Raw genomic sequence first — 17,247 nt, 5'->3', positions numbered from 1 at the left:
TAAACTAGATTTCTACCTAAAATGCAATAAAGGACAAAGCTTTCTTTCTTATAAGATGGGAGAACTCATGGGTTATGGGAATTGATCTTGGGTGATCAAGATTCAACCTAAAGGTGTCAACTTTCAACCAATTTATATCTACCTTAGACCTAGACACAATCCTAAGCAAACTCTATCCCTAGATGAATGCTCATTTACCTAGATAACTCAAGCATCAAATTCCTTTGGTTGAATGTTATCTAAGTAATCATTAATCTCAAGTCTACTAGCCATCTTAACACCTTTAACAACAAATCCCTTTGGTAAAGAATGTTAAAAGCTTAGGAGAGTTGGTTCAGGCATTTCATCAAACACCTTCCGGGTATGAAATGCCTAGAGCTCAACTTTAGAGAGGTCAACTCTAAAATTGCATTAAAAGCACTCTACTAGCAAGGAACAAGATTGATCTATACCTAAACACCTTAGATTTAGCTTAATCACCCTTAATCTCCCTAACCCATGAATCCAAAGATGACTACTCACTAATTGTCATGATAGACCCAAGAATCAATGATGATTTGGTGTTAATCATGATTAGTGATCAATATAATCTAAGAAATCACACTCAAAGTTCTTTGTGATTAGATAGAAAATAAGATAAGATCCTAACTTTAGGATTACAAGAGTATTTATATGTCTTTGGAAAACCTAATGGTTTCCATTAAAAAGTCTAAAAAGCCCTTTTAAAACATTAAAATTCGACTAAGATAAAGAATGCTCGGAGCGGGTGCGTGACCTCGCTCCCGTAGGTCGCTCCAAAGATCACCTCCACTTCTTCAAATTCCGCGCGGGGTCATGACCTCGCTGCACCAGGTCGCTCCACATCTGGAAAGTTGTCGACGACATGTTGAGCTCGGAGCGGGTGCACTACCCCGGTGCAAGAGGTCGCTCTAGTACAGAGCGAGTGTCATACCTCGCTCCCGTGGGTCGCTCTACACTTCACTCATCCAGAGCGGGTGCATGACCTCGCTCCAGTAGGTCGCTCCAGCTCCTCTACTCGCCCAATGATCCTTTTCTACTTCTTTTTTGAATCACAATGCTCCCAAACATCTCCAATCACTCCATAGCACTCTCCAACATCTAATAAGGACAATGCATGCAACATAGACTCTAAAGATGCTTAATTCCTAATCTATATGATCAAAATGTACAAGATATGAAGGCTAAAAACATGTAAACATGCAAGATATCAATTATCGAGCCTATTTTTTAAAAAGAATAGATAGTTATATTAAAATTTACATGAATATAGTTTTATGAAGATAAGATAATTCATTTACATAACCCATCCCATATTAAATTTATTTACACTATAAAGCTTAAATTATGGTACAAATTTATTTTAAATTTTTATGTTAAATATATGCCATTCAACCCGTGTCATACTTGATAAAAATATTGAATTATTTTTAATATTATAATTTAAAAATTTATATTAAAATATGAAATTATTTATTAGTTTATATATCTTATTTTAATGTTTTGTTTTAAAATATGTTATAAAATTCATGAATATATGTTATTATTTAATTTTATAATTTATCAAATAGTTAATAAATTGATTTAATTACTTTATATTTATAAAATGTTGTAGTAATTTAATTATGAATATAAATTAGGTATATATAAATATTTTAGGAGTGTTATTACTTGTTATATAAATAAAAAATGAATTAATATTATTTTGCTAATTATATTTAATATTAATTATGAATTTTATTATGTAAAGTAAATATTAAGAAGAAATGTATATTTACATTTTAAATAAAAAGGTATTAAAAATATTATTAAAATAAAATCTTAGAAAAGATACTTAAGAATATCTTTTAGATATCTTATTTTGAAAATATTAAAATAGGTAGTTAGATATGATATATATTTAACAATAAGTAATTAGTTGTAGGAGAAATAATAGAAATTTAAATAAATGTAATGGTTCAACCTAGACTATTCGTAAGTACATAAAAAATTCTTCTGTTTTAATAGTATTGATCCTCAGTATATATCATTCAAATTTAATTTATAATTATCTTCAAAATTTTACATATACAATTTTACAACTCTAAAAACATTTTAATAATAATTCAATAATTTTTTATGTAACCGAACCGTTTACATGAACTTTTATTAAATAATGTAAAATAGCAAACATTCAAAATAAAAGTTTATTTTGCTAACTAAGTAGTTCTTTTAATTTAATTTTTATGTGTAATCTTAAAATATATAGTTTTGTTTAGGTATAAAGTAAAGACATCAAAATGAAACTAAAAATAGAAAAATGAATAGATTTACTCTAAATCATCCATTTTTTCTAAAAATCACCAATACAGTAAATCATTTGTTTTTGCATATCAATAGATTCATATCAGTTTTCTCAAATACCATGTTGTAATTATACTTGAAACAATGAACAAGTTATAATTATAATTAGGAAAATATAAAGGTTCACCAAAAACACATGTTAATTAGGCAAAAACCTTATTTAGGATTTCAAATTTTAAAAATGCACTGTTTATTTGATGTTTTGAAAACTACACTACTCCCTCTATAAAGGTTCACCAAAAACACATGTTATTTGATGTAGGATTTCATAAAGGTTCACTAAATGTAGGATGTTCCAAAAAAAATTAATGTTCCAATATATAAGATGTTTTCAACTTTCTAGGTAACTTTTACTTTATTAAAAACTGTATAACTAATCATATATATTTAATAATCTATTTTGTAATTGGTTGAATACAATTATTTTATAGTTTTAATAATATTTTCTAGAAATTTTTTTTCTCTCTTAATATATGTGTTTTTTCCTAAACATTTTATATTTAGGAACATAGAGAGTATTTTATATATGATAAGCTATTTTTGCCCTGATTTAAATTAAAATTACATTTTTATTATTTTAATTATGTATGTACGTAGGTCAAGGTCACATTTTAATTCCTAATCAAATTGTATGTTGTGGTACTGAAAATTGTTTTGATTAGGTGTTTAATTCATACGAAACCATGTAAGATTGTATTGTACATTTTTCAGATTGCGTAGTTATGAAGGAATTCATGTCATAAATCGAGGTGGCGACAAAGAAGATGCAGAACAGGACCTCTACGTAGTATTCTTTGTTTGAGAAAAAAAAAGATGTAAAAGAGAATGACGAGATAAGAATCCATCTGATTCTAAGGATACTGAAACCTCGCGTAAATTGACGTCCGACTGTTATAAACTTTTGAGAATGTTAATTTTCTTGCGGTTGAATGTTATCTTTTTGTCCAACATCATGGGATATATATGTTTACTTAAGAAAGATTTATAAACCTGTCAATCCTAACGTTGGAGACATGTGAGATACCATATAGGGTTGGATTTCATTTGTTTCTGAGCATGTGAATACACATTATTCCCCAATAAGTGCTGCTAACACCGATAACAAGCACTTCACGTACTACGTCTCCACATAGTAGAAAAGAGAGACTTAACTATGTTGATGTTTACCTTGTCGGTAGGAAGCTTAGCTTATGATATCCGCTTCTCTGTCATTTTAGGCATAGACTCTCTTTATTAAGATGCTACAGTTTGATTCGTTTATTCTTATTTGTAATAGCCTAATAGGTCTCTAACTTATATATGAGACGCATCTAAATACTCAAACCAGTCTTACATCTTATATTTTTACACTACGATCACGAAATATTTTGATCTATCATACATTCACGAGTGAATGTAATAAACGTAATTTGTTAGTTATGTAATATATAGTCTTTATTGGTCAAGGGTAATTTAGTCTTTTAGTTTATAAATAAATGTAGTTTTCAAAAGAATAAAAAAGACAGTGTAGTTTTCAAAATAAAATCTCTTACTAGAGTATTTTTTCAGAGTTTCCCATTATTTATAATACTTCATTTTTCATCTGATTTGTCGCATGAATATGTGAAACTCTTTTTATTATTATGGATAGTCAATTAGCTAAAAAACTACAAAGAAGTTGAAAATTAGGTAAATACACATGATGTAACAAGTTGTGTGTCTATGAACAAAGATACCATGGTATGAGATTTAGGGTATTGAGTTAATTATGGGAAAAATTGTGTATATGAAATGCAATTTCACTTGATCTTATTATACTTTTTTTTACATCTACCAGTGAAAGAAAATGAATATTCTATCATGACCAATTTAGAAACTATCTCTATCCTCTGGTTTCATCTATCTATCTAGTCTTCATCCTGCATCGTCACCACAGAAACCATGTAAATTTCACTTTACAGACACACTCACGAGGCCCGGCCCGCAGCAGAAATATTAGAACCAACCGTTTAGGGTCCACGCCTTTTTTCAAATTTTTAGGCTAAATTTTTTTATTGGTTTTTTATTAAAAATTACACAGCTAAAATCCAAATTTTGTGTGGAGCCTTCACCACTCTTAGACCGGCGCTGACACTCACACATACGTGTATACTGACACACAAGTATTCTATAGAGAGATATTAACTGCGAGTATTTAGTGGATGATGCTTGCATAGCTTGTTCACACAATCTATGAGGCACATTTTTGTTTGAGCGAAGTGATGTTTGTACCAGAGTACAAAGTGCACTAACCGGTTGCTATAGAAGTTCATCTAGTTATATGATAGATACCGAATACTATAGCTGACGTGGCTGATGGTTGCTGTGTTGGCAAGTTAGCGAAGTTGCTGATTCAGTCAGAGGCTTTGCTGTTACTGAAACTGGAGAGTATAAATAAGGATCGATGAGAGTTGTTGAGGATTATCGAAAGATCATAGAGAATTTTTTAGGCAAATCAGAGGAGTGTCTATGCATTTGAAGGCAAGTTCAGAGAGGTTGTTCTCTGGATTTGAGGGCTCAAGGTCTTGATTGAGATCTTGAGATTGTATCGGTTCCGTTAAGCAATATTATTGTACGTGGTTGCTTATCATTATACGTTGGTTTACTTCGGTTAACTACTTGGTTCTCATCAATTTGATTCCAACTATGTATAAAATTTGCTGAATTTCGATCAAACCTTAATGAAATTCCCGTATTCCATTTTTTCTTTTCATGGAAGACTAAACCCTTTCTCTGATGAATAAATGAAAATTGTACTTTGTTAATTACGTTCTTCTAAAGTTATATACAGTATTGGATGCGAAATGATCATATATTTTTATCATGTTGCTTTCATCTAGTTATTCTAATCCCATCTACACGTAAAACCATTTATGAACTAGTCCAAACACGACTTACAAAATATATCTAGAATATAGCATGCTTTCATCTAGTCGCTACTATCACTTCTACATGCTAAACCGTTTATGAAGTAGCTCAAACACGAATTACAGAATATATCTAGAATATAGTAAACCAGTGATCCAAAAATAAAAGATGGATAGAGATTTATCAACTTTCAACATACAAAAAATGTATATAGAATAAAGAAAAGTGACTGTATATTAAATCGGAAACAAATATATGATCATTTCATGTGTAACCTTTGATAATTTCATACTTAACCACCGAATCAAGTTAAATTCAATGATTCAGATGACCATGCACTATTTCCAACAAATAATTAGTTTTTGAATATCAATAGATGAATTGTGTATGTTATCCCAAATACCTTGTTAAATCTTTTACTATTATTTAATCTTTTTATTATTGCAGATTTTCGTTTACATGTAGACAGAAAAGAAAAGGAACATCATGAGAAATTCTGAAACTACTTTACTCTCTCATTTCTTCCATCTCCCCAGTCTTCATCCTGCATTTTTGATCGCCATAGAAACAATGTCAACTTTCACTGCTATGACATACAAATACACACACAAGTATACATACATGCATATATACAGAGATAGAGAGAGATCTTTACGAGTATGCTTTAGTTGAGTGAAAGGTACTTGTAGGTTTATCATGGTCGCAGTCAGCCATACATGCTCTGAAGCACTCGCTTTTGAACTCCGGATCGCGGCAGGTAATCTCACATTTAAATGTACACAAATGATTTATTGCTTCTCCTCCAATGGCAGCCATCACCACCAAAACGAACACCATCATCGCCACACTCAATTTTTTCTCCATTTTTCTTAACTTGATATTTTTGTGTGTGTTATGTATATATAATGGAAGCTCTCTCTATATATAAAGATAAAACGACCACCTCTTTGTCTTGTTTATGTTGAACCACATGTAAGAGCACTAGCCTTTTATATGCCAAGCAATCATTAATACGTCAAGTGTTGAAATTTGACTTTGGACCCTAGAAAATTTGTGTCCTAATTTACCTATAACAAAAGGCAGTTTTTGTCCTAGAATATTATGAAATCGGTATATTCTTTTCTTTTTACGGAAAACCAGGTATATTCTCTATTTTAGTCTATTCATTTTTGACCAAATTATATAGTACTGTAATTGTGACCAAATAACTCATTCAGTTTTTTTTTTTTTTTGTGATTTCGTTTTTTTCTTCTTTAAAATGTTTCAGTTGTGAAATCCCATTAGTCCAGTGGTTTGACCAAGGGTTCATTAATGATTCTATATCCGGAGGTCTGGGTTTCAATTTCCAGAGAAAACAGAATTATATGAATTAAAGGAAAAATGACATACAAGAGATCTGCAGCATGGCGCAAAGAGTACCGTCAAACATAGATCCGATAGGGCGGCTCAGGTGACGCAGTCATGCGTGAATCCTTATAAAGTAGGTAGAATTGTCGACTATGGAATCGTCTGTAATATTTCTCAGAGTTTGTAATAGTATAATATATCCAACCTTAAAAAAATGTTTCAGTTTAAAAGAATATTCCAAGAATATTTTATTTATCTTTGATTGTTAATTAAATACAAAACTGTTTTACATATATTTTGTTTGTAACTGTTTCAAAACAGAAATTTTATGAAATAATGTGCTAGAGGATCAAGTAACATAAAAGGGTCAGATGATCAGGATTACATATATAAATTCACTTCTTTATTTTATATTTTAGTAATAATTTAAAGTTCTTATATATTTTACATTTAACATGAACATAAAATTTTATTGCAAGATGTAAATAACAAAACATAATAGAATTGTTAAATAACCAGTTCTTTTGATATAATTTTATATAATTCTGTTAGGTATAAAGTAAAAAACATCAAAATGAAACTGAAACTAGAGAAATGAATAGGATTATTCTATATCATGCACTTTTTCAAAAGATTTATCACTCAAATACCATGAAACCATACTTAATGTAGGGCCTACTTAATGTTATAGTATTTGACTATTTTGTTCATCCTATTTTTCACATGCATGAATATAGTTTAAGTTTTACTATTCTTATTATTCATCTCATTCTAGATTTATGTTAAGAACATGAAAGGAAACAGTCCATCATGACAACTTCAGAAATTATCGCTAGCCTCTCATTTCCTCCCTCCCTCCCTCCATCCATCCATCCATTTATATAGTCTTCATCCGGCATTATTTATATCACCATAGAAACCATGTCAAGTTCAGGATACACAGTAGGTGGCTGATGCCTAGAGATGCACCATTTAAAGCAAGCTGAAGCAATTTGTAATTTGCAGTGGAGTTCACATATGAATGAAAATCACTTAGTTCTCCTTTGGCTAACTATTACTCGAGTGAAATATAAAAGTAATACGGTACACTCTAGCGTTCGGTCTAATCAAACCAGACACTGAACCGGATCCGAACGTGGATTCGAGACTCTAAACCGGTTCCAAATCACTCTAAACAATATATAAACCACTCTAACCGGTTCCAAACCACTCAATCGGATACATACCACTCTATAACGGTTCCAAACCACTTAATCGGATACAAACAAACTATAAACCGGTTTCAAGCCACTCTAATACCAATTATAAACCACTAAACCGGTTTTAAACCACTCTAAACCGGATCCATATCACTCCAAACCGGCTCCAAATCACTCTAAACCGGCTCCAAATCCAGACAAAGACCCGTAACCATGTGTATAAAGAAGCAAAATTGTGTGTCTATAAAAAGGCAGAAGCAGAACCATATGGCTCTCCTCTGCAGCTGTATCTATAAACCAGATGATTCCAGATTCCTAATTGACAATTCACCACCCATAGCTCCTTCTAATCTCTCCTCTGAGAATCTAACACCAACAAGAGTAAAGTTTCGATTTTTATTTGCTCGTTTCCCTCAATGTCGATCCGTTTGAGCTCAACCCTCTTTGCTGCTTCAATCAGTTTCAAAAACCCGAAGAGCTTTTACAGTGATCGATCTCGGAGCTGCAGATTCTCCGTCAGAAGTTGCGTGTCAGATTCTCCCAATGCGAACAAGGTTAGTGAAGGAGAGAGAGAGAGAATCATGGAAACTGTATGAATGTTTACGAAGACGTTACCTTCTTTTGTTACGCAATAGGTTTCTTGTTCGTTGCCTTTATGCTTTTGTGGTCTTGTCTCTGTTCTTGGCATTAGAAGCTCTGTCTGAAGAAGAATAAAGAACAAAACTTTTGCTTGTTTTGTCTGAGATTTGGGTTCTTGAGTTACAAATATTCAGTAAAGATTGAAACTTTGGAAAAACTCAGCAACTACTTCTCTTTAGTCTCTTTCTTGCTCACTGTTAGCTTCATTTCAAGATTACTTGACAAGCAATTTGATGGAAGAGAGAATGTTAAATGGACTTTTATGAGGAGAGATTTGTTTATGTAATGAAAAAGTTTGCAACTTTGTGGTGCAGCTAGTTTTGGAAGTTAAAGAACGCCTTGCAAAAGACTGTACTACTCTCCCAATTGGCAAAAACGGACGAGATGATGAGGAAATGATCCTTTGGTTTTTGAAAGACAGGAGATTCTCTGTTGATGAAGCCATTGGAAAGCTAACTAAAGCTATCGTATCCTCTTCCTTTGTGTTATTCTTTCTTCAATCATTCAATAATCTTGAAGCCATTGCTTGTGTTTTGCTGGTAATGTGAATCCTTAACTGAAGCTTACAGAAATGGCGTCATGAGTTCAAGGTAAACGAACTATCTGAAGATTCAGTCAAAGCAGCTGCTGAGACAGGAAAAGCATATGTACATGGGTTTCTAGATGTTAAAGGTCGACCTGTAGTTATTGTAGCTCCTGCAAAACACATCCCAGGGGCAAGTTAGACAATACTATATCTCAAGTTTTCCTCAATGATGTTTTGAGGATTTTTTTATTTATTAATCATGTTTTTTCTATGCAGCTGCTTGATCCAATAGAAGATGAAAAGCTTTGCGTGTTCTTACTTGAAAAGGCTTTGAGTAAACTACCAGCAGGACAACACAAGATACTTGGGATCTTTGATCTCCGTGGGTTCGGTTCTCAAAACGCAGATCTCAAGTTCTTGACTTTCCTGGTATATATCTTCTTACAGGTTCAATGTTTTGGTATCTCTATTTGTCTTTGATCTTATTGTTCGTCTTTTCTGTTTTGCAGTTTGATGTGTTTTACTATTACTATCCAAGCCGTTTGGATGAAGTCCTTTTTGTAGATGCTCCATTCATTTTCCAGCCTATTTGGCAATTCACCAAACCGGTTGTGAAGTCATATGCCTCTCTGGTAAGCTCCATACCAACTGACACTAAACCGGTAAAGTCGGGCATGATATCATTCAGTGCTCTAACTGGTTGTTGTTTGATTGTGAAGGTCAAGTTTTGTTCGGTAGAGACTGTGAGAAAGGAGTACTTCACCGAGGAAACAATACCATCAAATTTCAGAAGCGATAAAGTACAGTGACAAAGGCTACTCATTGAGAAACATTACCATCAAAATCCAGAAGCTAAAGACATAGGAGATATTTAAAACACTAGCGTCTTCTGTTGTTGTATCTCTAAACATGTCTATATGTGTGTATGAATATTGAAACTATGGATTAAAGGGAACATTAATAGCAAAAGAACTCAGTGTAGAACCTCAAAAAAGGTAGCAGTATACATGGAGACAACAACAGCAAAGACATGGAAAGCCTTTCTAAGATTTTAAGAATCAAAAAGGGTAAAACCAAAGACAACATGAAAAGTACAGATCACAGAGCATCCCTGAGAACTCAGAATTTGAGTTGAAGAGCTTCAAATCAAGTTAGCCCTCTTCAGGAATCTGATAGTTCTGCAGTAATAAGGCCAAATAGATTCAACAAAATCCAAGTACTTCTCAACGAGCCACTCTCGAAGCTGTTTCAGTTTGGCGCCTGTGAGCTCTTTGTAGTCAGCGTTCTTAACCGCCACCATTGGACGAGTCACCAGACCTCTCACGTCGTCCCTGAGCTTGCCCTGGGCGATGTAATGGTACGCCATGATGTAATAAGATGGTAGGTTTCTTATCACTTTGGCGGTTTGTTTGAAGCAGAAGGCGTAAAGGGCGCATAGTCCTTGGAACATTTTGACATAAAGGGCGACGATCAAGGGACCAGCTATCCACAGAGGGGACAGCTCCTTTGTAACTTCAGCTCCATAGATTGCGTTAACAGCTAAGAAAGCTGGAACACTGCACAATGGTCATAACTTCTAGATCAGCCTCATCAAACAAAAGAAAACGATGCACTGATGATGCTCAATACTTACAATAACAGCAAAGGAATCTTGATAGATGCGTCTAGACTCCAGAACAAGGTCCAGAGTGTACTCTTTGTACTCTGGAGGCTTTCTGTTTTCTTGATCTCTGTCTCAGTTTCCGCCTTTGTCGTCTGTGGAGACTCTTCTTCTCCTCCCAAAGCCTCGTCAGCCGCTTGAGTAGGTGATTGTGTGCGCAGCAGTGTTAACCATTTCTTGAATAGCTTCTGGATAGCAGGTTGTCCTGTGACTGAGTCATCTGCTTCCGAGGTATATGAAAGCGATGTGTTCTGTGCCTTTGGAGAGCTGTTCACGTTGTTTTCGTCATCATCTGAACGGTAAGATAGTTTTACCGAGTTGTTAGTAACTTTCTTCCCACCCTCACTTCCTCCTGATTCACGGTTTTGGATTCCGCCTTTGAATGATGTAACCTTGAAAGATTTTGCTTTCAGTCCACTACTGCAAGGAGACCCTAAACTGCAAAAACAGTTCATGATTCCAACAATTTACTGCAAAGAGAAATATAGTTTCCTAATGATCAAAGAGGCCTATTGAAGAAAGAGTTCATCAGATCTCAAGCAGTAAACCATTTCTCAGTATCTAACAATTGGGTCTCAGCTCTGTAAAGAGCCACAATTCAATTCAGGATTCATACTAAGTTGTACCATTTTGTGTAAATGCTCAAATAATAAGGGAAAGAAGCAGAGGCACTTGTGAAGTGGGATTCTAACCTAAAACAACAACTTTGCTTCAATCGTAAACTCTTTTCTTTCCTCCCAGCAAGACGTATTGTCGTAACAGGTCTCTTAATAACCAAGCCTTTGGTCCATGTTGGTGAACTCCAAGGAAGTAAGACATGTGAACCCTACATTAGATTACAAGAGTGATATTAAGGAAGGTACAACATGAAAAGTGACAATATGTAGACAGACAATCATTTGTTTTGTAACCAATAACACAGATGCAAAGAAAAGATAGGACTTGTAAGATTATCCAATACCTGCAATTGATGGGTTAGCAACACCATTGTCTCCAGCTGAGCAGTGAATCATTTACAAAAAGGTCATACTCTGTTCATCATTAACACACAAACCAAGTTTAGTTACTCACACAAAGGCATAAACTTTTACATCCTCCTAGCTACCACAAGTCTTCTCTAGCAACCAATTCTCCAACAAATCGAATATAACACACAAGTAGGAAGTGCCCACAACGGGGTTTCAAATTATAATTATAAATTGAAGACAGGATAAGAACTGACCTCAATCATGAGCTTGTTTGTCTTCTGGGTTTGTTCGTACGCCCGTGAGAAATACACAGAAGATGAAGAAGAAAGGTGTGGGGGAAGAGAACCCAAAGTTCGAAGCTTTGAATCGAAAGATTGAAACTTTTTAACAGAGAAGGGAAGGAAGGAGGAAGCGGATAGATAGAGAAGATGATGGATTAGGAAGAGATAGCGAGAGGAGATTGCAGACAAGCAAGCGGTGGTTAATGGATTTTTTTTTTTTTTAATACCAACACCGTCTAAACGACATCGTTTCAGGGAAACTTGCTTTTTTGTTTTATTGGGCCTTTGTAATGGACCCTTGTGTCAACTTGGCCTAAACCTTTAAAGACAATTAGATTAGCTAACCAAGTTGAACCGAGAACATAGTGTGGGTCTCGAGGCGGCCTTGTTCAGACAAGTTGCTCAACTGTTTAATTCACCGGGCAGCTGCCCACCCATCCAAGTTTCATTGAATATATCCATCTGCCCGCTGACCAAAAAATAAATTTTATTTTTCTATTATTTCTTATGAGATTTATTTCCATTTATATTTCCACCGCCTAGTCTGCTGTCTTCCTCCATTGACCTAATTTTGAATCCTTATATATAAACCAAATCTCCTCTTGCATATCCTCACCTAACTTTCAGTAGCCTCCTTTGCATCTCCTCCTCTGCATATTCTCTCTTTCGTTTTGTTCTTTAGATATTCTTTCAACATATCCATGTTTGTTGCTTGTCTAGACCGTGTGTTCGGTCGGTCTTGTTGGAAAACAGATCTGGATATTGTGATGTTTTTAAAATCTTCTATCCAACATTAGATGTTTATTTTGGTCGATACATAATACTTCTTAAGGTTCCATTCAAATAGTAGGTTGGTTAAATAGTTTTCATGTATTCTTCATTGAAGATAGTAAGAGATAGATATCATCTACAACTTTTTCATATTTTATGTAACATGTTACTTGAAATTATTTTGGATATTGTGATGTGCAAAAATCTTCCATCCGCATGTCATGTCGTTTTCGTAGGCAGAGCGGCCATCTTTTGCACAAATCAACTTTTTAATGCCTTTCTTCATGTGTTGACCCTTCGGTGTGTAAAAGATCGCAGTTTCAATATTTATTTTCAGTAATATTGAAATCGATTTTTTACCTTATGGCATACAATTTTACTCTCGATATGTATCTAAACGATTTGTAGTATATTTTCTCTATGTTGATACCTTATTGGCTTTATGGAAATCCTACCTTTAGGACAGTTAATTATTTACTCTTTAAAAAAAAATGTTTGGTAAAAATTTTTACTCCTGAACAGAGATTTACCCATCTAGTTTTGTAGTTTTATGTGTTCTGAGACTTGTGATAATTAGTTGAGGAATAAGGATTAACGATGGTTTTTGGGACTAAACTGGTTTGATTAAGTACATGCAACCAAACATTGATAATAAAGCAATCGAGTTTAAGCTTGTTTAAATATTTATCTGAGCTTTTGCTTTGGCTTATTCTTATGAGAATGATGAACTCAAAACTATATCGAAAGCAAGCAGCCTTATTGGCTCGATGAGCGTCGATTTTCCACACGAGATTTCTGACTCTCCATTACTATTCTTTTCTGTATCAATAAAAATAATAATAAAGGAGTGAAAATAACACTAGATTTTTTGTAGACAAGGAGATTAGAGGTACTTTCGACTTGATATGATTACTTGAGGAATAAGGACTTATGATGAACCTTGGGCTAAACTGGTCTGATTAAGATGATGCAGCCAAACCTTGATAATAAAGCTATTGGAGTAGACATAATATGGACTTTTTTTTTCAGACAAGGAGTCTGCTGTTAGTCGTTTACTTTTGAGACTTGATATTGTTACTTGAGGAATAAAGATTAACTATAAGCTCAGACTACACTTGATTGGATCCAAAGGGAGTCAATGAACCGCATGGGAGAAGACTTGCTAACAAGTTCATCCGACCAAAACCTGATACAAAAGCAATTTGAACATAACACTATGGATTTTCCTTCGGACAAGGAGAGTGGAATTACTATAAATAGAAAAACATGTTTTTCAAAAACAAATTTCACTCTTTACACCTCTAGAACCATAACCATTTATCTTTCAAATGTAAATAAACCTATCAAAAGGTGAAGTTATTATACACTTTAGAAACTGAAAACATAACAATTATTCTTCAAGACTGGTTTTGGGAAGGTGGTGGTGGTGATAACCACATGAGGAAGCTTGAGATGGACCATATTGAAATCATACCCAAAACCTGTATCACACTCAAAAGCATACCCAGTGATTTCTTGATTTCAAGATTATTAACCGTTGCCTCTGCTCCTTTCACCGTGAACAACAACGCTGTCACTAACTGCGCCGCTCTATTCAGCTGATGAAGTCTATACACCTAAAGAACCAAACACATATCCTTTCAAAAAAACGTTACAAAAGTGAAAAATTTGTTATGGCAAGAAGATTGCATTGCTGCGTACCTGAAAGATGATGGGGATGGTGAGAGATGATGGAGACTTCCTGTATCTAGCGTACTGTTCGAAAGCAAACTGAACGACAATGCCTACGAGGTAGGGTGCAAGAGTAGCTGAAGCTGCAGGACCGGTCCATGGCCATACAAATCCCATTGTCACCATTGGGATCATAAGACTAAGCACTAACGTTGCTACGGAGGAGATTGTTTGTCCTAATTGGGAAGGATTGGTTCTGGTGGATGACGTTTTCGAACGGTGTGTTATCAGGAGAAAAGCGGCGACTCCACAGTAGAAGAGAGCCTCAGTGAAGAACAATATGAGGAAGTCTGCAAATAGAAAGTTGTGTCAAGTTGAGAAGTAAAGGGAGAGGGATGGAAAGAGAGGTAACCTGTGAGTAAAGAGTCTTCAAAAACTGCCGAGACGATTCTTCTCAAGTAAATGGGAGGTAGAGTGAAAGAGGAGACTAAGACAGTAGGACCAATGAGCCAGAGAAGGCGTCCCCATGTGCTTTGTGCTTCTTCAGGAGGGATAAGGAGATCCTCTGCCTTGTTCCGAGGGTTGTAAAACGAAATGAAACCTGGTTTACCACCGTTTCCGTTGTGTTGGATAGATGAACTATCATCACGAGGTGTATCTTCGGGTTGACTTAGTGTTTCTGGATCGTCTTCTGAAGTAGCAAGAGGCAAATAAGCTCTCTTTTGAGAGACTTCTCTGAAGGAAACGTGAAGAGAAGCAACTGTTCACAGTGAATGAAGAAACAATCAGAAGATCATACACAAGAAAGCAAAAACAGATAAGGGTAGAGTGAAAGGAAGTTACTTTTATCAGTTTTACGGTGGAGAGAATGGTAACAATGGAGATGAGCATGCTGATGCCGCCTCAATGGACGAAACTGGAGTTTGGAAAAAAAAGGGTGAAATGTCAGCAAAAAAACATCCATAAACAAGAACCGAGAAACACATCAACAAGCTGCTTCATGAGAACCTACTACTAGTCATCTTAATCACAGAAAGTTCTAATTTTTTTTAAAATAATTCTCAGCAAGAATGATGTAGAGAGCACAGAGACTACTACATTGTCCTAAGTTGCAAACTTAACTAGAGTGTTCCTAGCTAAGACCAAATGTATATTATATCTTGTATAGCAAAACTCGTTCAATATCTCTAGCCACATAATCTAAACGAAGTGTACAAACAAGAATCTAAAGGCTTAGTATCAGAGAGATTGGTTGAACAAATGTCACCTGAAAAGAAGTCAGAGGTTGAAACGATCCTGGAACCAATACAGACGCTGAGGAGGACATAAGTTTAGAAGCCATGGCTAGTGAAAGGACACACAACACACAGTTTTGAAGCTGGAACCACCACTTAAACACCAGCCAAACAACACAGGCCAAAACCCATGAAGCTGATACACAAGAGAACTCCTCAGATTTCGCAAAAGGGAAGAATCTTTATCCTCTGGAGAAACTGATGTTTGGTATGCAAAAGCAGAGGAGAATAAAGATGAAGACTTTTCCGAACACACTGAATGAGAAATGCTGATTGGCCCTGTTTAGGTTTCGCGAGACGACGCTAAACTAATAATCTCTCATCTCCTCTGTTTCAACTTTTCACCGGTCAAGTCATTTTCTTCATCTCCTCTTCTTTTATGCACGGATCCGGTTTATTTAAGAACCCGATCCGGTTTGATTCTCTAAAGCACGGATCCGGTTAAGACATTTAGAGAAGTAAGTACTTGGAACTTGATCCAAATCCTTGTTTTTTTCATTTGGCCAGCACGAAACTCGAGCGGAAGACATCTGTAACGGTTCCTCTGTTCGTTTCCTTCAAAAAGAGATACATGTATACTGTTTAGGAGAGAGAAGAGATGGGTTCTATGTTCAGTGGAAACAGATTGAGCAAAGAAGAGATGGAGGTGGTGATGAACAAAGCCAAAGAGATCGTCTCCGAGTACCCTGTCGTTGTCTTCAGGTCTCCTGTCTTTTTACCCTTTCATCTGTGATTACGTGTCTGTTATGATCTGCTGATAGGTTGTGTATTATGTCTCTATCTCCAAGGTCTTTGGTTAATCAAAAGCTTGAGTCTTTTTACCTTTTCATCTGTGATTAGGTATCTGTTGATAGGTTGTGTAGTAAGTCTCTATCTCTGAGGGTCTTTGGTTGATCAAAAGCTTGAGTCTTTTCCATCTGGGTTTTGATGTTTTGCAGCAAGACTTACTGTGGTTATTGCCAGAGGGTGAAACAGCTGTTGACACAGCTAGGTGCAACTTTTAAAGTGCTTGAGCTCGATGAGATGAGTAAGTAACCCAAAATCTCTGTCAATACCTTTATAATGATACGCCTCATTGAACCTTGATTGTGGATCATGCTAACAGGTGATGGGGGTGAGATCCAATCAGCTTTATCTGAGTGGACTGGGCAGAGCACTGTTCCTAATGTTTTCATCAAAGGCAAACATATCGGTGGATGTGATAGTAAGAGAGAAGAAAACTATAGAAACTCTATGCTCATTAATGGAGATACACAGGTCGCTGGAAGAGCTAACTAAATCTTTGGGTGTTGTTTGGTTCTGTGTTTGCAGGAGTGATGGAGAGTAACAAGCAAGGGAAGCTTGTGCCTTTACTTACTGAAGCTGGTGCTATCGCTAATAACTCTTCCCAGCTTTGATGAAACTCTGATGTCTTGTAGAGACAAAGGAAGTGAAGAAAGAGTGTTGTGTTTTATATTGTCAAAAGTAACCAAATAAAGAGAGATCCTTTGTTGTGTTGTTGTTAACTTTGGTTTACACAAAAGACATCAAAACTGTGTTGTTTACTTGTTTATGCTATGGTTTGGTTAATGGAAGACCAATTTGAGTTACCATTCTTTCTGTTTGTCTATTGTCTATTATATAGAAAGAGTATTGCCTCGGAA

General features: G+C 35.2%; 4 protein-coding genes across 4 annotated transcripts; 2 read left to right on the top strand and 2 right to left on the bottom strand.

The window, feature by feature from the left end:
* Positions 1-8,058: 8,058 nt before the first annotated feature.
* Positions 8,059-9,822, top strand: LOC106366180 (motile sperm domain-containing protein 2-like). The gene is made up of 6 exons (XM_013805750.3): positions 8,059-8,347; positions 8,747-8,899; positions 9,002-9,148; positions 9,235-9,387; positions 9,468-9,590; positions 9,678-9,822. Exons 1-6 carry the CDS (start codon positions 8,210-8,212, stop codon positions 9,765-9,767), a joined length of 804 nt encoding a protein of 267 aa, XP_013661204.2. The 5' UTR covers positions 8,059-8,209; the 3' UTR covers positions 9,768-9,822.
* A 93-nt stretch (positions 9,823-9,915) lies between these two features.
* LOC106366179 lies at positions 9,916-12,086 on the bottom strand. The gene is made up of 5 exons (XM_013805749.3): positions 11,841-12,086; positions 11,580-11,649; positions 11,311-11,444; positions 10,592-11,056; positions 9,916-10,514 (listed from the first exon to the last, which is right to left on the bottom strand). Exons 2-5 carry the CDS (start codon positions 11,604-11,606, stop codon positions 10,100-10,102), a joined length of 1,041 nt encoding a protein of 346 aa, XP_013661203.2. The 5' UTR covers positions 11,607-11,649; positions 11,841-12,086; the 3' UTR covers positions 9,916-10,099.
* A 1,807-nt stretch (positions 12,087-13,893) lies between these two features.
* LOC106366176 lies at positions 13,894-15,968 on the bottom strand. Its single transcript, XM_013805746.3, has 5 exons — positions 15,577-15,968; positions 15,153-15,225; positions 14,722-15,069; positions 14,340-14,659; positions 13,894-14,254 (listed from the first exon to the last, which is right to left on the bottom strand). Exons 1-5 carry the CDS (start codon positions 15,649-15,651, stop codon positions 14,036-14,038), a joined length of 1,035 nt encoding a protein of 344 aa, XP_013661200.2. The 5' UTR covers positions 15,652-15,968; the 3' UTR covers positions 13,894-14,035.
* Positions 15,969-16,092: 124 nt separating this feature from the next.
* LOC106366177 (glutaredoxin-C1) lies at positions 16,093-17,196 on the top strand. The gene is made up of 4 exons (XM_013805747.3): positions 16,093-16,306; positions 16,543-16,631; positions 16,710-16,808; positions 16,916-17,196. The coding sequence occupies exons 1-4, from the start codon at positions 16,203-16,205 to the stop codon at positions 16,999-17,001; spliced, it is 378 nt and encodes a 125-aa protein (XP_013661201.2). The 5' UTR covers positions 16,093-16,202; the 3' UTR covers positions 17,002-17,196.
* The last annotated feature ends 51 nt before the right edge of the window (positions 17,197-17,247 follow it).

This window comes from Brassica napus, chromosome A9, assembly GCF_020379485.1.
Source record: "Brassica napus cultivar Da-Ae chromosome A9, Da-Ae, whole genome shotgun sequence".
In the NCBI taxonomy this organism is placed as follows: Eukaryota; Viridiplantae; Streptophyta; class Magnoliopsida; order Brassicales; family Brassicaceae; genus Brassica; species Brassica napus.
This window is presented reverse-complemented; position numbering and strand designations above follow the sequence as displayed.

What these genes read in the sequence shown, in the direction of transcription:
- LOC106366177 (XM_013805747.3), top strand. Translation starts at nt 16,203, where the DNA reads ATGGGTTCTATGTTCAGTGGAAACAGATTGAGCAAAGAAGAGATGGAG. An exon ending in TACCCTGTCGTTGTCTTCAG is followed by an intron (nt 16,307 to 16,542) that starts GTCTCCTGTCTT and finishes GATGTTTTGCAG; the next exon opens with CAAGACTTACTGTGGTTATT. An exon ending in GCTTGAGCTCGATGAGATGA is followed by an intron (nt 16,632 to 16,709) that starts GTAAGTAACCCA and finishes TCATGCTAACAG; the next exon opens with GTGATGGGGGTGAGATCCAA.
- LOC106366179 (XM_013805749.3), bottom strand. Translation starts at nt 11,606, where the DNA reads ATGGTGTTGCTAACCCATCAATTGCAG. An exon ending in TGCTAACCCATCAATTGCAG is followed by an intron (nt 11,445 to 11,579) that starts GTATTGGATAAT and finishes AATCTAATGTAG; the next exon opens with GGTTCACATGTCTTACTTCC. An exon ending in AAGCAAAGTTGTTGTTTTAG is followed by an intron (nt 11,057 to 11,310) that starts GTTAGAATCCCA and finishes CTGTTTTTGCAG; the next exon opens with TTTAGGGTCTCCTTGCAGTA.
- LOC106366176 (XM_013805746.3), bottom strand. Translation starts at nt 15,651, where the DNA reads ATGGCTTCTAAACTTATGTCCTCCTCAGCGTCTGTATTGGTTCCAGGA. An exon ending in AACCTCTGACTTCTTTTCAG is followed by an intron (nt 15,226 to 15,576) that starts GTGACATTTGTT and finishes TCCAAACTCCAG; the next exon opens with TTTCGTCCATTGAGGCGGCA. An exon ending in CCATCCCCATCATCTTTCAG is followed by an intron (nt 14,255 to 14,339) that starts GTACGCAGCAAT and finishes TTGGTTCTTTAG; the next exon opens with GTGTATAGACTTCATCAGCT.
- LOC106366180 (XM_013805750.3), top strand. Translation starts at nt 8,210, where the DNA reads ATGTCGATCCGTTTGAGCTCAACCCTCTTTGCTGCTTCAATCAGTTTC. An exon ending in ATTCTCCCAATGCGAACAAG is followed by an intron (nt 8,348 to 8,746) that starts GTTAGTGAAGGA and finishes TTTGTGGTGCAG; the next exon opens with CTAGTTTTGGAAGTTAAAGA. An exon ending in GAAAGCTAACTAAAGCTATC is followed by an intron (nt 8,900 to 9,001) that starts GTATCCTCTTCC and finishes TGAAGCTTACAG; the next exon opens with AAATGGCGTCATGAGTTCAA.